This window comes from Lycorma delicatula, chromosome 2, assembly GCF_047948215.1.
Source record: "Lycorma delicatula isolate Av1 chromosome 2, ASM4794821v1, whole genome shotgun sequence".
NCBI lineage: Eukaryota > Metazoa > Arthropoda > Insecta > Hemiptera > Fulgoridae > Lycorma > Lycorma delicatula.
The window spans coordinates 163,683,112-163,706,012 of NC_134456.1; the positions used below are offsets into that span (position 1 = coordinate 163,683,112).

The 22,901-nt window shown below is 31.6% G+C and overlaps 1 protein-coding gene across 1 annotated transcript in view; it reads left to right on the forward strand.

The window, feature by feature from the left end:
* Positions 1-777: 777 nt before the first annotated feature.
* LOC142319389 (uncharacterized) overlaps positions 778-22,901 on the forward strand; it is a 43,111-nt gene continuing 20,987 nt past the window's right edge. The window contains exons 1-4 of the mRNA XM_075356623.1: positions 778-929; positions 13,693-13,805; positions 16,848-17,007; positions 18,358-18,542. Coding sequence (XP_075212738.1) covers positions 801-929; positions 13,693-13,805; positions 16,848-17,007; positions 18,358-18,542 — 587 coding nt within the window. The 5' untranslated portion in view covers positions 778-800. The remainder of the gene's footprint in view (positions 930-13,692; positions 13,806-16,847; positions 17,008-18,357; positions 18,543-22,901) is intronic.

Here is a 22,901-nt window from a genome sequence, read left to right on the forward strand (position 1 = left end):
TCTTTAATTTCAATCAATAAAAGTTAAAGTAATTAAAAATTTTATCTTTGGGTATGTAATAGGCTGTAAAAACATAGTTTAATCAGGAATAGATTATTGCCCTTACCAAATGAAATGAAAAAGAAAACTTTCAAACAAAAAAGTCAAATTTTATTTTCATCTATTGAGATTTTTTAAAAAGGTAAAATACATCCTGAGTATGTAATTAAAAAAAAAAAAAAAACTTTCTAGGGCTCCTCAAACAATCTCTCTAGACTAATATGTGCTGTAACAAAAATTGTTTTTCCTCCAGAAACCAAAAATTCACCCAATAACTGATACAGAGGATCCAAAAGAAAACAACCTTGCTAATATGTTATTTTATAAAAGTATCCCACTGAATCATTCATCCAAAATCAATATGTAAGTATGATTTCATATTATTAGTTATATTTTATACACTGAATGGTATTCTTGATATTATAACAGTAGTGATTACATATACTCTTTAAGTATGTCTACCACTGACTAAATGTGAAAAGATATGATTTTGGCAAAATGCCAATAAAAATGTATTTTTAATGTTAATTATTTAAAAATAAATATCACAAAAGTACGGGAAAGATTACTTTTTACATAAAACAACATATGTATGCTTGTGTATGTGCACTTGTATTTATGTAATACCATCAAAAAAATGTAATTTTTCATTCATGTTAATTATTGCCTATATATAATTTAAATTTTAATCATTTGTGATTGTAGTTAATGTCAATGAAAATACTTCTGATTGTGTAACTGAAAAAAGTGAAATTGAAATTATGAAAAATTCTGATGTCATGAAAAAAGTTGCTGAAGCTGGTAAAGTTCTTCTTGAAGACATAAAGTCAATTGAAAATCTGTTAAGAGGTTTGGGAAAATATGTCGATATCAGTGAGGAAGTAATAGTGGTAATCTGAGTAAACTATAATTGTAATTATTTTTAGTATTTTAATTATGACTGTAGTATGAATCTATATAACTATATAACAGGGGCATATCCAACTCAAAACAGAAGGAGGGTAACTTTCTAGATTTAACTTACTTTTATGGTGGAAGGGTATTCCATGAGGAGAGCTATGCAATAATAGACGATAACAAAAGGAAGAATAAAATATATATTTAAAAAAAAAATTTGTAACAGTAGTTTGTGAGGATTAGATGTAAATTGTCTGCTTCAGTTAATTGCTCCTTATTAAGAAAACCCGTTTTTAGTGAATACTTATCATAGATTTTCATCGAAGTAGCATAATCCAATAGACAACTGTTCTTTGCCAGAAATTCCACGGTTTCATCAGCCAAAATGCTGTGAATGCAAGCTTTTTTAACCCTTGTGAGAATTTAGGACCACATAGATCAATTATATGTGGCACCCCGATTATAGTACCACATAGATCAATTATTTCACTTTGGATGATAAATGATTGGTATGATGTGTTTTCGGTCCATGCACAAAAGGGTCTTTTAATCGTTAATCACTTGCTTCAATCATAAATTTTATAAGTTGAGGTTGGATGTCCACAGGCCCACCATGAAGGAGCTCAACAGAGAAGGTGGTATACATGAAAATCAATATAGTTTGGTGCCAGGGAAATCAGCCATTCAAGCTGTATCATGAGTGGTATACTGGATTAAGGAGGTTAGACAAGGCAAATGGAGGACGAGGGGTATCCCTGTTTTGGTGTTCTTGTATATCCGGAATGTGTTTGGTTCTGTACCTTGGGATGTTATAATGTCTGCCCTGGTAAATAAAGGCATTAGTAATTATCTGATTAAGCAAGTTGGCAATTATTTAAATGAGAGATGAATCAAGACAGAGACTTTGGAAGGGTGCTTCAGTTTCCAGATGTTTGGGGGAGTCCCACAGGATTCAGTGTTGGGTCCCCTCCTTCGGGACATTGTTTTTGATGACATATTGGGTGTTTGGTTGGTGCAGCATACGCAGTAAATTGCTTATGTGGATGATTTATTCCTTATGATAAGTGGCAGGACAGAGCAGGAGCATAGGGGCAATGCTTGCTTGATTTGATCCACGTATGGTTGAGAGACCATGGTCTGGAACTTGCTCTTGATAAGTGTCTGTACGTTTCCTTAACAGGGAAACGTAGAGTTGATCCCATTAGGTTGGTGGTCGGGAATCACTGCATACAAGAAAGCCTTAAGGTGAAGTACCTTGGTGTGACAATCGACATGTCACTACGGTTCAGCGAACATGTTTTGGAGTGCTGTGAAAGGGCTGAAAGGACTCTTACGGCATTAAGTCATATGATGACTTCACAGGTTGCACCACGGGCATTTAAATGTTGATACATTATGTCGGCAGTTTCTTCCATTATGTTATTTGCTGTGCCTGTTTGGAAGGATGTAGTTTGTATATAAAGGAACCGAGTCAGACTAGAGAGAATTCATCGAAGAGTCTTGCTAGATGTGGTGGTAGCATATCAGACGGCTTCTTATGATGCGGTATTTATACTGGCCAGGACTCCCCCCATAGACCTTTTTGGTTCTTGAGTGTGCCCAAAAGTATGAAGGCTGAAGTTAGAAATATACAGTGCTGAAGTTAGAAATGAAACACTAAGAGTATGGCAAGACAGATGGTACTTAGGTGTCAAGGCTGGATGGATGAGGAGATTAATTCCCGACTTAAGAGTATGGTATAATAGAAGGTTTGGTGAGACAAGTTTTTACCTGACGCAAATGTTATCTGGTCATGGTAATTTTGAAGTGTACTTGTATGAAATTGGGAGGAGGGTGTCACCTGACTGTATGTATTGAAGTGAACGGGACTCAGTTGAGCACACTCTCTTAAATGTGAGGATGGATGGAAAAACGTAGTCAGGCTGGTATTGCAAATCTGGAGCCAGAGGACATAGTCCCAAATATGCTGACGTCGCAGAGTAACTGGAGGAAAGTGGAGGAGTACTTAAGAGAGGTGCTTCAATGTAAAGATACGGAAGGTAGAAGAAGAGGGTTTTAGTGTAGGGTTGGGTGGACAGCCTCAATCGTGAGAGTCAGCATGCTGAGGTGTGCTGGTTCCGATGATCGATTGAGGACTCCAAGGAAGACTAGGTTAGGAGATACAAATGAAAAGACCCGGTACCAGTGCAGGGAATCCAGTAATGTAGTACCTCCATTAGAGTGGGCAATAAAGAATGAAAAGATCCAACCAGGAGTCTGACCTGCCATGCCAGACTTACTGCTGGTAGCGGGGGAGGCCCCGTAAAGGACACTTACCTGGGCTGAATTTTACTTAACTGTATGTCCGGCTCAGGGGAGTAGGGGAAAAACCCCTCCATTAATGATTTTGCCCTCCTGATTTCATTACAGTCTGATGTTCCTGGGACTGTACATGTAATTTGAAATGATTATGTATGTCCTTGTACTTAGTGAAAGGTATGATGGAAAAAGAATCCCAACCAAATCTCATTGTTCTGGCCAATGGCGGAAACAACACACAATATTTACAGAAAGCACCTTTGAGTTGCCTTGAGTAAGCTAGTCATGATTTATATGTCTCCAGCCATTGGTAACTGAATTTCCTCTAGAGGTGTTTGGCATCTGCTGCAAAATCATAGTCCTTTTAATGTACAGGCATCTCTTTACCAAGAAATGTTTTTTCTTATCCCAGCATATTGTTCGCTGGGTTGACAATTTTCGGATATCATCTTCATGACAACCGTCGTCTTCAATTTCACTTTCAATGTGTTGCACATTGGTTTGAACCGTAGAAGGCCTCACAGTTACAGTGTTTGAAACAAAGGGTGGTTGTATTTCCTTGACCTCATTCTCACTGCTGCTGCTAATATTCTTTTTTGTTTTAAATTCACTGCAAAAAAATAAATTTAATTTGAACAAACGTTGGTATGGACGTGGACATGGGATCTCGCTACATTGGTTTGACAAGGAAGGTTCTAACTGACATTTTTGTTGAAATTCTGTCTTACATGGTATATGATTACACTAGCTGAACTTATTTCAAAAATATTACTCTTACCATTAAAACTTTAAGAAGAATCATCAATAAAAAGTTTATCAGATTTTTTAAAAACCGCTTTTTTGGACTCAGGTATCCCAAAACGGATATTTCCATATATCCAAATCATCATAAATTTGTCACAAGGTAGTTAAATGTTTTCCTTTCTTTATTGAAAATTTCAAGATAAACTAGAAACGAGCCGATTTCACTTAGCAATTGCCAAAAGCAATTTAAGGCATTATTTAAGCAATTGTTAAACATTGTTATTTTTAATTGTTCATCAAAAGTACTGATTATTTAGAAAAACTTAACAAAAATTATAAATTTAAATACGAAACTTTATTTTATGTTGAATAATTCAAAAGAATCCATAGTGGCATAACACATGCAAGACTAGAAATATAAAATAATACACTTTAATTTACATGCTTTTAAAACTAGAGGGCGCTTATGTAAATTTACGGTACACACATTGAAAGTTAAATAAAAGCATGTATTAAACGGCACAGTAGCTACTTAAAAAATGCTATTAATTTCCATTCGTTATAATAAAGTGGATGGTAGGTGGCCGGCACGAAAAACAAAGTTGATAGTCGTAAAAAATTGCACGCACAACTTACACACTTGTGTGAAAGTAATAACTGCACTGTTTCTAACGAGAAATGTGTACGCCGTTATGTACTTATTAAATAGCTTCTGGAATATTCCCGTTGTGTCGTGAAATGAGACGAGAGTGACGACATCATTTTCTCTTTCTTTTTCTGTGAGAAGATGAATGAGGATGATATGTACGTATGAATGTAAATGAAGTGCAGCCTTGTACAGTCGCACGTCAACCATTCCCTGAGATGTGTGGTTAATTGAAATCCAACCACCAAAGAACACCTATCCATGATCTAGTATTTAAATCCGTATTAAAGTCCAAATCAAATCCTTTGATTTAAAAAAAAAATTCTTTTTTTTTCAAATCAAATTCTAATCCTTACCTTATTTGAACCTCTCGACTTCGAAATCAGCTGAGTTGCAATGATGAGTTCACCACTAGACCAACCTGGTGGGGAGTGAATCACGATATTCTAGAAAACTATTTTTGCCGCAAGTAAGATGGCGCTGGCGTGTAACAGTAGTTGTTAAATATTCTCACAGATATGTGTCTATTTTGTAATTGTAATTAGTTTCTTTCAAAATGTTGTTTTATTTAACATCATTTAATATTTGTTATTTATATATTTTTCATTTTATTTTTTTGATCTTGGACGGAGAGAGCAGCTGCCCGCCTTGCTCCCTCTGGATACGCCCATGCTATATAACATTCTAATTTTATTACATTAGTAATGGAATAAAATTTTGTACTTTGTAGGCTATCAACATTGGTCAATATTACCAAGTGCAATTTTGTAGACCCAATTTTAAAATAAGTGAACAACAATTAAATTTTTTTTATTCTGAAAAATAATTGTATTTTACTACGAGTATATCTTGTTTATATTTTATTTTTACTTTTTTTGTATTTCTTATATGTACTTACTGCTTGGTATCATAGTATTTTTTTTTTTTTTTAGAAACATGAGTTGCAAATAGTTAACTGTCCTGTGGGTTGAGTACTCCTTTCTTCTGTCTTCCCTCTTTCTTTTGCTTGATATCTTCTTCACTTTTGGTTCAGGAAGAATTGTTAGCTGCTGCCTTGGCACCACATGCAGCTGGTATCTTATAACTGCTGGCATGGTAACTTTATCTTTGAACGTAGTCTGGGGATTCTGTTTCTTATCTGAGTTCTGGATCTAACACCAAAGTAGTAATTGTGTTGCCACCTATTGAATAAACTGGGTGTCATACTTTTCTCAATACCTAAAAATCTGTAACCTAAAGATTTTTATTCATATTTGAAAAGTACAGTTAATCTTATTTAAGGTCTATAATAAAAATTTATAGCCATACCATGGTAACTCAGTGTCTTTTTGCATCTTATTCAAAATAAAATCTAGTACCAGTTTAAAGAGAGTACTAGATTGGGAACCAAACTTATTCCATTTTGAAATTCTTTGCCTAGATCTAGTTAGAACAATGAAATTCTCAGAAGAATTGGTAAGAGAAGTAGTTTGGTAAACACTATGAACACTATCTTGGATAGAAAAAATAAGTTTGACTTTTTTTTTTTTTTTTTTTTATCTTCAGTCATTTGACTGGTTTGATGCAGCTCTCCAAGATTCCCTATCTAGTGCTAGTCGTTTCATTTCAGTATACCCTCTACATCCTACATCCCCAACAATTTGTTTTACATACTCCAAACGTGGCCTGCCTACACAATTTTTCCCTTCTACCTGTCCTTCCAATATTAAAGCGACTATTCCAGGATGCCTTAGTATGTGGCCTATAAGTCTGTCTCTTCTTTTAACTATATTTTTCCAAATGCTTCTTTCTTCATCTATTTGCCGCAATACCTCTTCATTTGTCACTTTATCCACCCATCTGATTTTTAACATTCTCCTATAGCACCACATTTCAAAAGCTTCTAATCTTTTCTTCTCAGATACTCCGATTGTCCAAGTTTCACTTCCATATAAAGCGACACTCCAAACATACACTTTCAAAAATCTTTTCCTGACATTTAAATTAATGTTTGATGTAAACAAATTATATTTCTTACTGAAGGCTCGTTTAGCTTGTGCTATTCGGCATTTTATATCGCTCCTGCTTCGTCCATCTTTAGTAATTTTACTTCCCAAATAACAAAATTCTTCTACCTCCATAATCTTTTCTCCTCCTATTTTCACATTCAGCGGTCCATCTTTGTTATTTCTACTACATTTCATTACTTTTGTTTTGTTCTTGTTTATTTTCATGCGATAGTTCTTGCGTAGGACTTCATCTATGCCGTTCGTTGTTTCTTCTAAATCCTTTTTACTCTCGGCTAGAATTACTATATCATCAGCAAATCGTAGCATCTTTATCTTTTCACCTTGTACTGTTACTCCGAATCGAAATTGTTCTTTAACATCATTAACTGCTAGTTCCATGTAAAGATTAAAAAGTAACGGAGATAGGGAACATCCTTGTCGGACTCCCTTTCTTATTAGGGCTTCTTTCTTATGTTCTTCAATTGTTATTGTTGCTGTTTGGTTCCTGTACATGTTAGCAATTGTTCTTCTATCTCTGTATTTGAACCCTAATTTTTTTAAAATGCTGAACATTTTATTCCAGTCTACGTTATCGAAAGCCTTTTCTAGGTCTATAAACGCCAAGTATGTTGGTTTGTTTTTCTTTAATCTTCCTTCTACTATTAATCTGAGGCCTAAAATTGCTTCCCTTGTCCCTATACTTTTCCTGAAACCAAATTGGTCTTCTCCTAACACTTCTTCCACTCTCCTCTCAATTCTTCTGTATAAAATTCTAGTTAAGATTTTTGATGCATGACTAGTTAAACTAATTGTTCTGTGTTCTTCACATTTATCTGCCCCTGCTTTCTTTGGTATCATAACTATAACACTTTTTTTGAAGTCTGATGGAAATTTCCCATTTTCATAAATATTACACACCAGTTTGTATAATCTATCAATCGCTTCCTCACCTGCACTGCGCAGTAATTCTACAGGTATTCCGTCCGTCTATTCCAGGTGCCTTTCTGCCATTTAAATCTTTTAATGCTCTCTTAAATTCAGATCTCAGTATTGTTTCTCCCATTTCATCCTCCTCAACTTCCTCTTCTTCCTCTATAACACCATTTTCTAATTCATTTCCTCCGTATAACTCTTCAATATATTCCACCCATCTATCGACTTTACCTTTTGTATTATATATTGGTGTAATCTTTGTATATTGGTGTATCTCGGTGTATTGGTGTATATTTCGGCGTATATTGGTGTATCTTTGTTTAACACATTATTAGATTTTAATTTATGTACCCTAAAATTTTCCTTAACTTTCCTGTATGCTCCGTCTATTTTACCAATGTTCATTTCTCTTTCCACTTCTGAACACTTTACTTTAATCCACTCTTCTTTCACCAGTTTGCACTTCCTGTTTATAGCATTTCTTAATTTCCGATAGTTCCTTTTACTTTCTTCATCACTAGCATTCTTATATTTTCTACGTTCATCCATCAGCTGCAATATATCGTCTGAAACCCAAGGTTTTCTACCGGTTCTCTTTATTCCGCCTAAGTTTGCTTCTGCTGATTTAAGAATTTCCTTTTTAACATTCTCCCATTCTTCTTCTACATTTTCTACCTTATCTTTTTTACTCAGACCTCTTGCGATGTCCTCCTCAAAAATCTTCTTTACCTCCTCTTCCTCAAGCTTCTCTAAATTCCACCGATTCATCTGACACCTTTTCTTCAGGTTTTTAAACCCCAATCTACATTTCATTATCACTAAATTATGGTCGCTATCAATGTCTGCTCCAGGGTAAGTTTTGCAGTCAACGAGTTGATTTCTAAATCTTTGCTTAACCATGATATAATCTATCTGATACCTTCCAGTATCGCCTGGCTTTTTCCAAGTGTATATTCTTCTATTATGATTTTTAAATTGGGTGTTGGCAATTACTAAATTATACTTCGTGCAAAACTCTATAAGTCGGTCCTCTCTTTCATTTCTTTTGCCCAGCCCATAATCACCCACTATATTTCCTTCCTTGCCTTTTCCAATGCTTGCATTCCAATCTCCAACTATTATTAAATTTTCATCTCCTTTTACGTGTTTAATTGCTTCATCAATCTCTTCGTATACACACTCTACCTCATCATCATCATGGGCGCTTGTAGGCATATAGACGTTAACAATCGTTGTCGGTTTAGGTGTTGATTTTATCCTTATTACAATGATTCTATCGCTATGCGTTTTGAAATACTCCACTCTCCTCCCTATCTTCTTGTTCATCACGAAACCTACTCCTGCCTGCCCATTATTTGACGCTGAGTTAATTACTCTAAAATCACCTGACCAAAAGTCGCCTTCCTCTTCCCACTGAACCTCACTAATTCCTACAAGTTTGACTATAATGAGGAAAGAATTTGTGCTGAAATATAAATTAGAAAGAACATTGATATAAGGAGGTAAAAAATGGATTAAGTTAGTGGAAAATATGAATTGTGGCAAGAACATGAGTGCATCAATGTGATGGGAAATGTTCTAAATATAGTATTATAATTGAACAGCTACTATAAAGTCCTCCTGTTTTTTCATAGTGTTTTGCAGTAAGAAAAAAGGTAGTATTTACCACTATCTTGTTGGCAAGCTTAAATTTCTCAAACATTAGTGGGAGAGAGAGAAGAGGTTTTTGAACTTTGGTCATTTAAGTTCTTCACCTCTATTTATAATGAATCTTTTGTGCATACAGAATGTGCAGGTATTGGAATATTTTACAGAATAATGTTACGATTGAGGTAGAGAGGAACTTACAAAAAATCTAATTGATATTACCAGGCTATTATTATTTTTTTTTCTCAGTTTGTTTTATTGATTTTCTATTATTTAATTAGTTTCTATTCATACATGAATGCATACTATATTACTTGAATTATTGTCATAATTCAAACTCCAGTTTTTTCTGATATTTAGATCCAATGTATTTATTTTGTAAGTAGCATTTTGCAGGTTCAATAGGAGAGGATCCTATGGTCCTAACTTCACTTTTGAATTGTTGCATGTTGATAAACTTTAAAAATGTAAAAAGTAAATAACCTCATTATTTGTTACCTAATTGCAGATATTTGCAAGAGCTTTTTAGGAGTACGGGAAAAATAAAAGAAAACATTAATAACACTGGGGAACAAAAGAGATTTTTTGTCTCAGTAAGAAAAATTGGGATTCTGATAGTATTTTTCTCTGAATTCAAGTCAGGCAAAGTTTCTGAGAGACAAGCATTTTAATACTTTCTGCGTTCTTAACTGCAAAATATTCAAACATTTGACTTAGAAAATGAGAAATTACAATTTTCTGCTATATTTCGTCTCTGGGCATCCGTCTTGATGATCCAACAATCAGTCAGTGTATTAGGATTCCATTTGCCTTGATACCTCTTTTCTGTAGCTGAAATGTCCTGATGAAAGTGTTTCCCTGTGCACATCGTTCACTTTACCAAGACTTTCTGGGAAGAAATTTAGGTGTGAGTGTGCAGGAAATGTACTTTTAAGGACATATCACAATTCAAATTTTTATGAGATCATTGACAATATCATGGTAATTTTCTGCCTTTCGATTTCCCAAAAAACTCTGAATAACATTTTTGAATGTTTGCCAAGCTGCTTTCTCCAATGGACTCAATAGTTTCTCAAACTTTTCATCACGCATTAGTGATCGTATGTGTGGACTCTCAAATATTCCTTTTTTAATTTCTGCATCACTAATTTTAGGAATCTTCTGTTTTAGGTGCATTGAACCAGGAGTAGTGTACATGGCCTTGGAAAAATTCTTCATCAATCCTATTTTTATTCGTAACGGAGGGAGATACACATTTTTAGAATTACACAATGGGTCATGTTTCACATTTTTCTGTTCAGGAATGAATGATTTACATTTAGGCCATTCTTTTTGAATGAAAAGGTTTTTTCTGTCCCTACTATCCCATTCACACAGAAAACAACAGTACTTTGTGTAACCAAGCTGCAGACTAAGAATAAGTGCAATTACCTTCAAATCACCACAAATATTCCATTAATACAATGCATATTGAAATTTTTCGATTATAAATTTAAAGTTTTCATCTGTTTTTTTCATACTAACAGAGTGAGCCACAGGTACTGTTGGGAATTTATTTCCAATATGCAGAAGCACAACCTTTAAACTAACTTTAGAGGAATCAATGAACAAGCGCCATTTTGTTGGGTTATGTTCATTACAAAATCTCTCCATAAGAGAAGAAATGTCATTGCAAAATACTAAGCCATTTTCTTCAGCAAAATAGGCTTTAAATTCAGAATGATGATTAAGATAAGTACATATCTTTGTATTCTTTTGAAGAAGATTCCATTTCACACTGTTTTTGGATAACTTTAAATCTTGTATGAGATGTAAGATTTTCTTGAATTGGTAAATGAGGCTCAGATGAACTGCTTTATTCAAAAGTTGTATAATTTTTCTATAGTTTTGTAGATAGTTGACAACACTGCAACTGCTCCTAGCAGTTGTTTTTGTTACTTAACCAATTAGACAGTTAGAGCACATGTGAATTTAGTGTTTCAAATATCGTTTGCTGTGTTTTGTCAAACATCCATATTATAATGCAATAGTTCTTTAAGTTTTGTTATTTATTTACTTAACAAGATGGACACAACTTGAAAACATAGCAGAATTATTTCTTTATCTCACCATATAAGCAGGTCATAGAGGATGACTGCTGAAGAACGTAAGGTAGGTTTATCTGTTATATATTTAAATAAAGAAATGAGAAAAATGGTGTTGATGTCCATGTGAGAACTATTAAATGAAAACTCTGGAAGTTTGTCAGAGAGCACACCAACCAATGAAAAAGCAACTTCTTACTGCAACAATGCTCAAGAAATGTTTTTAGTGGGCTAAAACCTATAAAGAGCATGCAGTAGAACAGTGGGAAAGAGTTCTCTTTTCTGATGAATCACATTTGAAGTCCAGGGTCATAAATTAAAGTTTGTATGCAAAAGTCCAAATGAGAACTCCATTAAAACATCCTTCAAAGAAATTGTTTTGGGGCTGTATAACGCTTCATGGATCATTGGTTCCATAAGAAGAAATAATGAATTTTAATAAATATATATCTTTACATCAGAGAAAACTGGTTCCACTCTTACAAAAATTGTTTCCAGGTGGCGATAGGATTTTCCACAAGGACTTGGATCTTGCTCCTTGCCATACATCTAAAAAATTAAAAAACCTCTTACTGAAAATGGTATAAATGTACTTCCATTGGCTGGCAACCCAGCTGCTTAAACTTGTCGAGAATATGTGGTCAATTTGTAAGCAAAAACTTGCCAAAGAAGCCTGTACAACAAATATTTTGGTGATTTCTTCAGTAATTAAGATATGGTTTCATGACATAAATGGATTTATGTACTTAAAAAAAAATATGAGAAAAATTATTTGAATCAATACCTAAATATTCTCAGGAGGTAATAAAGAACAAGAAAGAAGATATCAGTTAATAAAATTAAAGCACTATATAGTCCTGTTAAAGTGTATATGATTTATATTATTATTACTAATAATTCATAACTGAAATAGTAAACATCATTAGAAATAATAGAGAAGTGCAACTAACATGATTTCATAACCACTTTGTAAAAAACTGATTATTCTTCTGGTACTAAAATCTATAAGTGGATTTGAAAATTATAATTATTATTAACATGATTCTTGATTAATACTATTATTAATAATACCTCATTTTGAGAATTGCTTTTTTAAAGTTTTAGCTGTTCATAAGTTATGTTACTTTTTTATTATAATCGTGTCTTTTGAAAATGTTTAACATGAATTTATTATTTTTACTAGCTGTTTGGGGCTTCTTTTCACTTGCTCTTTCCATCTAGCCGTTACCTCTGTCACATGGACCTCCACTGGGTTCATTATGCTTGTGAGAGTAATACTGATAAATAACAAAGTTTGTTCAGTTTATAAAATCTATCACTTTATTGCAATTTCTTCAAAGCAATAATTTAGTCAGCAAAGCGCTTGAAACTTTCTGAACTATGTGAGTTTCAGAATAGTTGGCCCCCGTCTTAAGAATAGTATTATAGCTGGTTACCCATTTGTTTTATTTTAAGTTTTTTACCACAGGAGAACAATGTGGCTTGCTCACTCTGGAGCAAGCCACAGATGTGAGAAGTAATAACTTCAAGTGGAGACTAGTCACTTGAAGCATCTACCCTTGTGACTTATTTATTGTCATCGACAATAAGACACTTGATAGGGCAATTCTAAAGGAATGTATGCTGTACTCATCATTGCAACTTTAAAGTTATTTTTCCGGATGACCAAAACAGATATAAAAGAAGACAAGAGAATTTTTTTGTGGTTTCCAAATTTAATTTGATTAACGGTTTGGCTTGGCCATAGTAAAGTTGAATATCAATAAGGAATATGATCACTGGGACCCAATGAGTAATAAATGTTACGTTGGTGTGAAGTTCAGTCCGATTCCAATGGATGAGCTGCCACTTCCTGACTACAACCTGTTGAACTGAGCCGATACTGTTGGAGACCAGTAGCTGGACTCAACAGTCCTTCTCAGGGCTACCTCATTAAATACACAAACTGTCCTTTCAGGGTTACTACTTCAAAAATCCCAAACAAACCTTCTCAGGACTATGACAAGTTTCTAAGGTGCCATGTGCTGTCAGAGCAATTTGGTAATAACATGTTACTCTTATTGAATCTTTCTATTAATGATTTTATCTAATTTTTTATTGTTCCTTTTGTATAGCTGTTTCTTATACAGTTCATTGGTAAGTTAATAGTGTGTAGTGTTTAGTATCTATTTTTATGATATAGTTATAGATAAAGTATTATGACCGATATTAATTTAATTCAATTTTATTAACTTCATAGAAGACAAATAATTTAAATTAATTACATATACAACACTAACAGAATCTCAGTATGATTTCAAAAAGTTAAATTATCAGGTTAATCTGTAATGTTGTTCTGTTTTTAACTGGTTTTACAGTCAAAAACAAATTGTATCTTATAGAAATGTTATAAAATTTAGTTTTATATTTATTACAGAATGGAACAGATGAGCTACCTGAATTAATGGACACTTGTAGAAGGTGTATTATTCAGCTCAGCAAAACTGTTTTAGCTGCACATAACAAGGCTGAAAAATCTGAAAGTTACATGTAAGTGATAAGTTTTAAAAATTATAATTATTACATCTTTACAAAAATGAATTTTCCAGAGATGAACATCTGTATATGTAATTATTATCTATTATAATATAATCTGTGTAATTAATTTTGCACATATTTTTCCTCCAGGTGATTGTTAATCAGTATGTTAATTTTTTATTTGCAATTTTGTCTGTATGCTATAATTGTCATTTTCTAAAACTAAACACTTCTGAAGAATAAAAGTACAAGCCCTTTTACTAGGTTTCAGTAGATGTATGCAGACTGTTTAAATTTTGTATAACACCTGGTAGTAGCATTAATTAGGTTCATGCTATCTTTGGGTTGAGTTAAGAACAACTGGAAGCTTGTAAACTTGAATCATATTTTTGAAAGTGGTTATTTGAAAAACAAAGTTGCTTTTTAGTGATTCAGTACCTCTCTTTCAAGTTACTGTATGGAGATTTTGTGTGTGTATATATAATCAATTGAGCATCATGTCTTTTATATCGATTTTGGTATCTTAAATTGATTATTATAATAAGGACTTACTTCTAATAAGACCATTTCATTAATACAAAATCCATACACACAATATCTCCAATACAGAAGTTATAATATAAAGTGAATTCATGCAATTCTGAAAAAAGTTATGCTTATTTTTGTCTTTATTTTTATTTATTTTTATTTATTTTTTTTAGTTTGTGAATGGTAGGTGTTTTTGTTAGTGTTGACTTCTTCTATGTATATAATCTTCAGATAATGAGGGTTAGGAAGCTTGAAGAGTTGTGAATGTCATTTTGATTATTTGTATTTTTCAAAATATATTTTGAGAACATCACTATTATTATGGTGAAGTCAAGAAAATCTATATTTATCTTTGGGTATAAATTTAATTTCAGGTGTATTTTGGCTATGTATGTAAATAGTTCTTGAATTGCTTTGTAATGTTTTGATATAATTTGTATGTTTTGCTTTGTAATTTTTGCCCTTCTTTGAATGATTTCTTTCACTACAGTTTCTTTTACTGCTAAATTAATTGATACTGGATGCCTTAACATGTAACTCACTAGCCCAGTTCTTCTTTTTACCAAATTTTGGCAATAATTTTTTTTCTGCAGTTTTATTATTTAGAAATATCAAAAAAAAATTCTTATAATTCATATTTATTTTATGGATCTGTACATTTATTGCATGGTAATAGGTTGAACAGAAACATCCAGTAGTTAAAAAAAAGTAATCAAACGAGCACAATCTTTATTAATAAAATTTTATTGTTTTTCATTCTTATTCATTAAAAGTTAGGTAATTGAAATGGTCTTCAAAACTGTAGCATACTTTGCAATGTAGCTTTTTAATTTAGATTACTGCAGGTAACACTCATACAGTAATTACACCCTGAATTTATGGCTCTAACCTGACCTGATAATTTTCTGTTATTTAGAAAACCTTCACTGACCGTTTGATACCATATAATTACAGTGTTACAAGTTGGCACATTGTCTCAGTTGAACTCCCTATGAAACTCTCCTGAATGCTGTTACAGACTTTATTAGAAATTCAAGATTTATACTATGAACACAGAGGATTCAACATACATTTACTCCATGGTTAACTAAACTTCAAGACCAGAGATCATGGGAAGTTTGACTATCATTGTATACTTTTATAATAGCATTTATTGAAAAACTGTTTTTCTCTGTCACTGTTTTCCTTTAAAATGTTACATTAAAATTGTTTTCACATGTCACCTTCCTATTTAAGAAAAATGTTTGAGTCAGTGTGGTGGATCTAAGATGGCAGACAAAAGACAAAAATTTCAAACACACAAGTTATAATTTTGTAACTGTGTAGATCCACACTTATTTCCACCTCCTATTATACCTTAGTTTTGAAATATGAAGCCATTTCCATACTTTAATATTGCTGTATAATAATTAATTTAGTAATCTCTTCATGATTATTTTTCAATAATTGATTAATGTTTATTGGATTAATTATGTATCTGTAAAAAATTTTCATTTTATGTAACTGATGTTATAATTATGAGTAACTGTTAACATCTTTTTGTAAAATTATGAGGGAGAAGAGTAGTAATAAGTATAGAATTTAAAAGAGGACTCTTATATATCAGATTTGTTAAAAGATTATCTCGCATTATTCTTCGCAAGAAACCGGATTCAGAAGATAGAATTGAATATAGCACAGTTTTGTAGTTAATCATGGTTTGCACTTGTGTTTTTTTCTAGCTTTAACAGTAAAATCACTTTCACAGGTTTTGTGTATAATTACGTTAAATGCTTATTTTATGTTTTTAATTTGTGAGAATTGACTGAGTACTTTGAATGATATTATTGCATCAATTTTTGCCAAAAGCTTGGTGCTATCCAAACTTGTAACTGCACCTATGATTCACTGCATTGGTATGGTATGCACTGCTATCATTCACTGGCAATGCTATGGGTGTTACATAAATAAAGAGTGGCAAAACTATTTAAAATAGTTACTAAAATTTGGTGAAAAGTTACTATCCACATTCTGGTACACAATAACTAACCAAAAAGCTGAAAATGAAAAATTTCAAAATTTAATCATGAAAGATTGTCAGTGACCATAATTGCTGATTTCATTGATGTTTGTGAAGTCACAACAGATGACTTGGAAAAAATACAAAATATATGCAGGGTGTTTACAAAATTTGTGCTAAGCAGCTCTCATTGAGTAAAAGAGCTTCATGTGTTTTTGTACAAAACAATGCTGCGTATGCTAACAGTGGTTCTGGCTTGCGACTATAGTAATGGTGGTGAATGTTGATTGTAGGGAAGTACATATGTCCAGGCCATCAATTTTCAAATACATAGAGGCAAATTGTCTTAAAACTTTCTGCTTTGATAACTATGAACTGTTAATATTTTGTTGCAGGACTAGTATTCATTTTGGTTATAATATAGAATTGTTCATTAGTGTATCTAGTTACTTTGGTAAGGTACTAGAATTGTTTATCCTTTATAAACCAAAAGGAAGTATATTTTTATAAAACAAGTCCTTTTTCAGAAATGAAATGAAGATACAAAATGATGATTTAACTCTAGAATCAACAGTTTTGATTCGGCAAATTGATGATCTGAAAGAAAAATTAACAATAAAGAACTGTGAAAAGACACATTTGTTAAACATTATTTCTAAACTGTCTGAAGAAAATTCTGTAATTCAGGTATTAAATTTTCCTATATTTATTTAAATTTTATTATATAGAGTGAATGTATTTAATTAACAGATAACAAATTTTAATACTTTCCATCTCAGTTTTTAACTAATCGGTTGAAAAAAAATCTTTAAAAAGTAATTGTATAAAAATACCAATAAAAAATAATAGCCTATTACATGCTTTAATCTAAAATACGAGCTCTTATTTTAAGAATATGACTAAGATGTATTATTGAGTTTCAGTAGCATTAATTGTTTTTCATTTCTTGGTATATGTACCAGTACAATATGAGTGGTATGAGTGTAGTCAAATGATATTTAATACATTTTGGATTCATTATTTCTTGAATCTTTTTCACTTATTGTTTTTTGATTTAATTTTATCAAAGTGAGAATATAGTCTTTATTTAAACTATTTTAAAAAATATACATATTGCCCATATAAATGTAGTAATCTGTACAGTGTATTTTACTCCCTACAGCAGGACTTGTGTCAAAATTTCCTTGTAAGTGGCAGTTGTAGCAGCACACTACAAAGTTTTCATTCTACTGTCTTCTCTCTATTGTAGACTATATTTTGAATTTATGGTTTGGTTTTGAAATAAATATTGCATTAAGAGTTAAAAGGAATCATTTATTGGATGGATAATAAGTATCTAATGCTAGTGTGGGTAATACTGTTACAACTGTCTTCTCAGATGCATGATTACTAATCATACAGATAATATTTATATTAATATTATTAAATTAGTTTTTGTTGCTCATTGTGTAGATTTTTGGGTGTCATTTTAAATAATAAGTTCTTTTGGGATAATCAAGGTGATTTCCTTTTAACAAGAACAAAACAGACTGTTACACTTTCAAGCAGTCTTATAATTTACTAAGCTTGTAGCAACTGTTAAATGAAATCAATTATATACAATGAAATTTGATTTTTTTTTAATAAGTGAAAAATAACTAATTTCTAATGATGTCACTTCCACACAGTGTGAAAGAAATCTTTGTTTATTTTACTTTTAAATATTGTGCAAATAAATAAAACTATCATTCAGGCTGGAATATAATACATTATATAATTTACATGAGAAAGGGTAGGTGTGCTAAATAATATTAATAAAAGGACCTACCAGAGCTGGAAAGGTTCAAGGAAAAAATGGTAAAGCTTGGTCTGAGCAGCATCAGACAATAAATAAATAAATAAAAAACTGTTTAATAACAATAATTTATTTAACAACAACGCTCAAAGTATTTACTAAATATTTTCTTTTGGTATAGGCAATCTTATACTAAATGTACATTTTAAGATTACTTCTATTATGGTTTTATATGTTAAAGTTGTTTAATTAAATATTAATAGGAGCAAGTGTCTCAGAGCAGTTACAGAAATATCTTACTTAATGAGCAGTTACATAAATTATGGAAACATCATACACTTGCTGAAGGTGGACTGGAACTTGAAGAACTTTTTAATAAATCAAAGGGAAATGAAAATAATGCTAATTTGTGGAATCAAATAGATGAACTTGTTGATGAAAAATACAAGTCAGTTATTTTTATCTTTGTTGTTTTATTTTAATAAGTAAAACAAAAATAAAATTATTTTTATTAATTTTTGTTACTGATAATTAAAGGGGGCCAAAGAAAAGGACCCTGAATCCTTATCATCTGGAGTTTAACACCAGGAGTTTTTATAATTTTCCTTGAAAATAGATCAGATATCATTTGATAAAGAACAGTTCAAATATCTTTATTTGCAACTAATTATTTTTAGTTAATTGAGGGACTTGAGTGGAGAATGGCAATGTGATCTTAAAAATCTTTGATATAATTTTATTTCTTATTTGTCTTTCAAAATAACATTTTCTCAAAAAAATTGAAAACTATTAATATTTAATTGTTTGTTATTTTAAACAGAAGATTAATCTAGAAATGTAAATGTAAACTGTATGAGACTGAGATTTTTACCAGACCCCAGAAGAAGAATACCCCTCAATTTTGATTAATTTGGGTCATGGGAAACTAGAGAATTCTAAAAAAAGATGGAGGCCTGAACCCCTTCAATACCATTAATGTTTTGATATGTCCCTGAAGGTAGACAGGATTTTATTTTGAATATTTCAGATTTTAAGTGGGAGGAGCTAAGGGTCTTAACTACAAGTCGAAATTTTTTTAAAGTGAAGTCTTTACTCTTTCTTCCTTGAAGTAGTACAGGATTTGAAATGAATAGTTTAAATGTCACCATGTTTATTTTTTATACATCAAGGGAAATTAGGAGAATTAAAGAAGCTGGAGTACAAGAAGACCTAAATTTATTAGATCCTATTAAATTTCATGCTTATTCCTGGAGATGTGTTTTGAAAAAAAAAAGTTTGGATAACATAATTCTTAAGGGGAAAGACCACACTAAAGATTTTGGTGTGATCTAAAATCATAATTAAGGGAGGACCTTCTAGAATGATCATAAATAAATAAAATATGTCTTGTAAAACTCAAAATAATAATAGATGTAATGATAACAAAAAGAATAAAGTTAATATTGTACAGTAATAGAATTGTGGCATTTCTCTATAATTTTAATTAAATGTAACATTTTGTATTGTGTGATACAGAGCTCTGTTAATTTGGGTAGTGAGTAATAAAATATGCATGATGTCATCGAATCGCAGTGAATTTGTGAAAGCAAGTTAGTTACTATATAGTTCATTTTATAGTATTTATTGTAACAGATGCTTTTGTAGTAATTACCATCCTCACCCTGCTTACTCAATCAATGCTGTGGATAAGACTCATAAAGCTGGTTGTCAGACAATAGTTTGTCATATGGTCTATATTAAATGCACAAAAAGCATTGTGCTTCACGTCACATTAAGCACTGCCATTACTAACACATTACTGTACTTCAGTTCAATACACTAGCTGGATACTCATTAATTCCCAGTACTACATCATGCAAGCAATCATAAACTGAACAACATATTTTAATTTTTCTTAATTAAGGGAAACTAGGCATGTCTTGAGAGTACCTGGAGGTAAAGGAGGTCCAACTCTGACTTTTTCTTTTTTCTGGATTACCTCTAAAAAAAAACAATGGTCTAAATATTATAATATTTCTTTTATAAATTCAGAGGCTAGTGAAAGTAATAGGACTGGAAGCTCTTGGACACCATTAAATTCTGTTCTTATCCTTGTAGTAAGAATTTATTTGGAAAAAGTTAATCAAATATTGCAATATTTTACTTAATTGTGGAGGGCATTCTAGGAGTTCTAGAATATGGACCTTGGTGATTATCAATAATAACTGGACTTTGAAAATCATATTGCAAAGTTTTGTGGATGTGTAATAAATTAATATCTTATAGTCAAATTTTATTTCTTGTTTACATATTATTAATCATATTATCATGATAATAATCATGAAACCTCTTTCAGAGGTTTCAAAGAATGGTAATTAAGGGGTGGATTGATGGGAATGGCATAATTCTCCTATAAATCCTGTGATATTCAGAAAGAAGGTTTTAAATATGAAACAACCTTTTAGGTTGGTTCTGTAGTAAATGAGATTATTCTGCCAAACATAATTTATTTATGTCTCCCTCTGGTAACTGCAACATTTCGCATAGTAATAGCTAATCTAACTCTTCTTTATTTAAATGACATGAATGAATTATTTTGTAGCATGTGAAAAAATGCCAATCCTAACCAAAATCTAAACCCAGAATCTTCTGGATGAAGGCAGAGTTGCTATTAATCTCAACACAAATTCTTGTATAGTAGTGTAAATTTGGACATGGAAATTAAAAAAAAATTATTTGAAGAAGTGAATTCATTGCTAGAAGACAAAAACAATCAGAATGTAAATAACAGTGAAAAAATATAATGAAATGTAACAGAAAAGAAGCCAATGAGAAATTAATTTAAGATAAACGGAAATATAAAATACAAATATAATATAAGTAAAGTTACAAAATGTTATTTATATAATGAAGTTATAAAGGATAAAGTGAAGAAGATATTAAAAGCAGATCAGCATAAGCAATAAATTATGAATAATGAGGAAGCCAGAAAAACAAAGAATAGAAGGTATTGAAGTGTGATGTGATAGGAGAATGTTGAAAACTAGGTGGGTTGATTGAATACAAAATTAAGTTTTAAGGAGAATAGAGAAGTGAGAAGTTAGTATAACGCTATCTTGTAAAAAGAAAAACAAAGTTGATTGGTCATATTATAGCTATATCCATGGATAATGATTCTGTTTCTGATAATGATTAAAGATCAAAACTAGATTAAGTGGGAATATGCCATGTATGATAGATAACAGAGCATCTAGGAAGTTTTGTCCAGACAGAGTTCGGCACAAAATACAAAGGAATGGAAAAGTGTATCAGTCAGATGGATAAAATTTTAGAAGAATATGTTGGTATAAATCATTATTCGATTGTATTTATATGTGTTGGCTGATATACAAATGCACTTATCTGTCTTATAGAACTACTTACTCTTAGAATTGTTATGCCTTATTTATGAGTTACAACCCTTTATCCTCCAGAAGTAGTTATTTAAAATTTTTAGTTCATATTTTTTTTTTCAAAAACAAGTTAAAAAAAGTTTAGAATCGTAGTTGTTGCAGTGTATAAGTAATTACTATTGTTAGGTTTCAAGTTTAATTTATTCCTAGAGGTTTTGATCTCTGTAGTAGATAAAAAATGTTTTCAAAAATGTAAAATGAATAAATGAAAATTTCTGTTAAGTAAGCTTGGTTGATTAGATTGATAGATTCTATGAGGCTGAACTTTACATACAACTATAGTAAGAAAATTAATTTTTTTTTTATAACTGTAGTAATAAAATAGTTATAGTCTTGGTCGTAGAGTTTTGATCATAGTTAAATACAGTGCAAATTAATTCGAACACGGAATTTGTTTATTCATTTCTAAGTTGTGGATACACTGCTTGACCACACACATTCTTTAAGTTGTCTGTGTTCATTTTTTATTTGGCAATTTTCATGTTATAAATAGTGAGTGTTTTGCGAAAGTTTAGTTCATTTTTTATTACAAAATCACATTTTTGTATTTTTTGTTCTGTATGTCTTAAATATAACAATAATGGACATAACTCTAACAAAGCGTTAAAAAATTGTTTTTTTTTTTGAGCAGTGACCAGTATGACACATGATAAACAGCATCAGAGTGTGGTGTTGGACTAGGGACAATGAATGTTATTGTTAAAAAAATGAAAGAAACTGGTTTCTTTTCACCTCAAAGGAAAGGAAAAACGTGGAAATAAAAGAAAAACTACTTATCACAAGATTGTTCTCAACACAAGATCAGTTATTAGTGAGAAAAAATAATTTGATCCAGAATTACCTATTGTGGACTTATATAAAGACTTAACAGCCAGTGGAACAGATTTATACGTTAAAATCTTTAGACGCAATTTCTTGCAGCCAAGCTGAAAGCTCATAGCCAGCTAAAAAGCAGCTTTTAACACCAACAAAAAAGCATCTGCATAAAAGGGTTCTTGTGGACCAAAGCATGTGCTAACTGGCTCAAAGAAGACTGGAAAAATGTTACGTTTTCTGATGAATCACATTTTTATGTTCAGAGGCAAAGAGTTCCACACAAAAGTTTTGGAAATCATCAGATGAGAATACATAAATCACCAGCTCATAACAACAATCAGTTATTATGAGCTGAAAAAACATCCCCAGAAAAAAATGTTTTGGGTTGTTTCACGTTTGAAGGCCTTTGTTCATTACTTCCAGTGGATGGTATGTTGAAAAGTGATTGATATATCAAGTTTCTGAAGGTAAAGGTTGTGTGACACAACTTCAAAACAAATTCCCACAAGGCAATGGAGTGTTCCAGCAAGAATCAAGCACCATGCCATCCTGCCAAAAAA